A 1,036-nucleotide genomic window follows, 5' to 3' on the forward strand; every position below is an offset into this window, starting at 1 on the left:
CGCCCGCCCCCGCCTCCCCCCCCGCCCCCCCCGCGGCCGCTGCGAAGCGGAGATGCCCAGCCTTGGGATGTCCCCCCGCCCCCGTCGCTCCTGCGGCTTCGGTTTTGTAATTGACCCCTCGGGACTCCCCAGGTGTCATGTCGTAACAGCGCCCTGTGGAGCCAGCAGTGCTGTGTGCCTGCGGATCACCTCAAGGTCCTCCCGTGGGAGAAAGGGTGACATACAAACTCCGACCCATTATCGTGGTGCGTGGTGGTGACAGTCCAGTGTATTTTCGGCCACTGAAGACACCAAGTAACTCGATAGGCGATCCCTCGATAGGCTGTGGAAACTGGTGGCAGCGAGCCAAATGTGCCCCGGGTGAGGTCGGTGGGAATGCTGGTCTCCATTGTCCCTTCCCGAGTGGGTCCGGCACCTCCAGGAAGCGCCGCAGCTGCCCACGGGGGCTGCTGCCCGCGCCTGGGCCGGGGGCGGTGGGTCGCTCCGGCCAAATCACTTTTCTCCGTTGGGTGGACAGGGAGCGAGAGATGGACAGCAGAGGTTTCGGAGAAATGAGTAAATCGCCTCGCGATTACAACACGCTAGCGAATACAACACGCCTTTTTCCGCAGACGGGCTTCCCATCAGGGGACTGGAGGAAAAAAAAAATCCCTAACACTTTTACCTTTGGAAAATTGAAAGGTCTGTGTGTGTATCTGTGTGCGCCTGTGTTTTAGTGCTGTCGTTGCCAAGCCCAGAATTTTGTTTTCTCTCCCAGCATGCGTTGATGACATCACGAAGTGCCCCTTCTTTGTGTGTCAGTGATGTCACCAAATGCAGTGTGGGGGACAATGGAATCCTGAACTCCGGGCGAGGGCGAGTGGGAAGCGGCTGCTCCTGCTGCTGGTTCAGGGCTGAGCCGGGGGAGGGAAGGGAGGACACAGCTGCTGCTTTAGGGCTGAAACAGGTGAGAGACGGGAAAGCTGCTGGGGATTCCTTTTGCCTGGATTGGTGGGGGCGAGTGGGCTTTGGGCTAGGCTCCTTTTTTTTTTTTTTT

General features: G+C 58.9%; 1 protein-coding gene across 2 annotated transcripts in view; it reads left to right on the top strand.

Moving 5' to 3' along the window:
• Nucleotides 1–751: 751 nt before the first annotated feature.
• The window catches only part of LOC102035571 (ubiquitin-conjugating enzyme E2 E1), a 45,304-nt gene continuing 45,019 nt past the window's right edge, over nucleotides 752–1,036 (top strand). For both annotated transcript variants that reach the window (XM_005423369.3, XM_031058891.1), the window contains exon 1: nucleotides 752–946. In XM_005423369.3, coding sequence (XP_005423426.3) covers nucleotides 767–946 — 180 coding nt within the window. In that variant the 5' untranslated portion in view covers nucleotides 752–766. The remainder of the gene's footprint in view (nucleotides 947–1,036) is intronic.

The sequence above is a fragment of the Geospiza fortis genome, unplaced genomic scaffold, assembly GCF_000277835.1.
Source record: "Geospiza fortis unplaced genomic scaffold, GeoFor_1.0 scaffold231, whole genome shotgun sequence".
NCBI lineage: Eukaryota > Metazoa > Chordata > Aves > Passeriformes > Thraupidae > Geospiza > Geospiza fortis.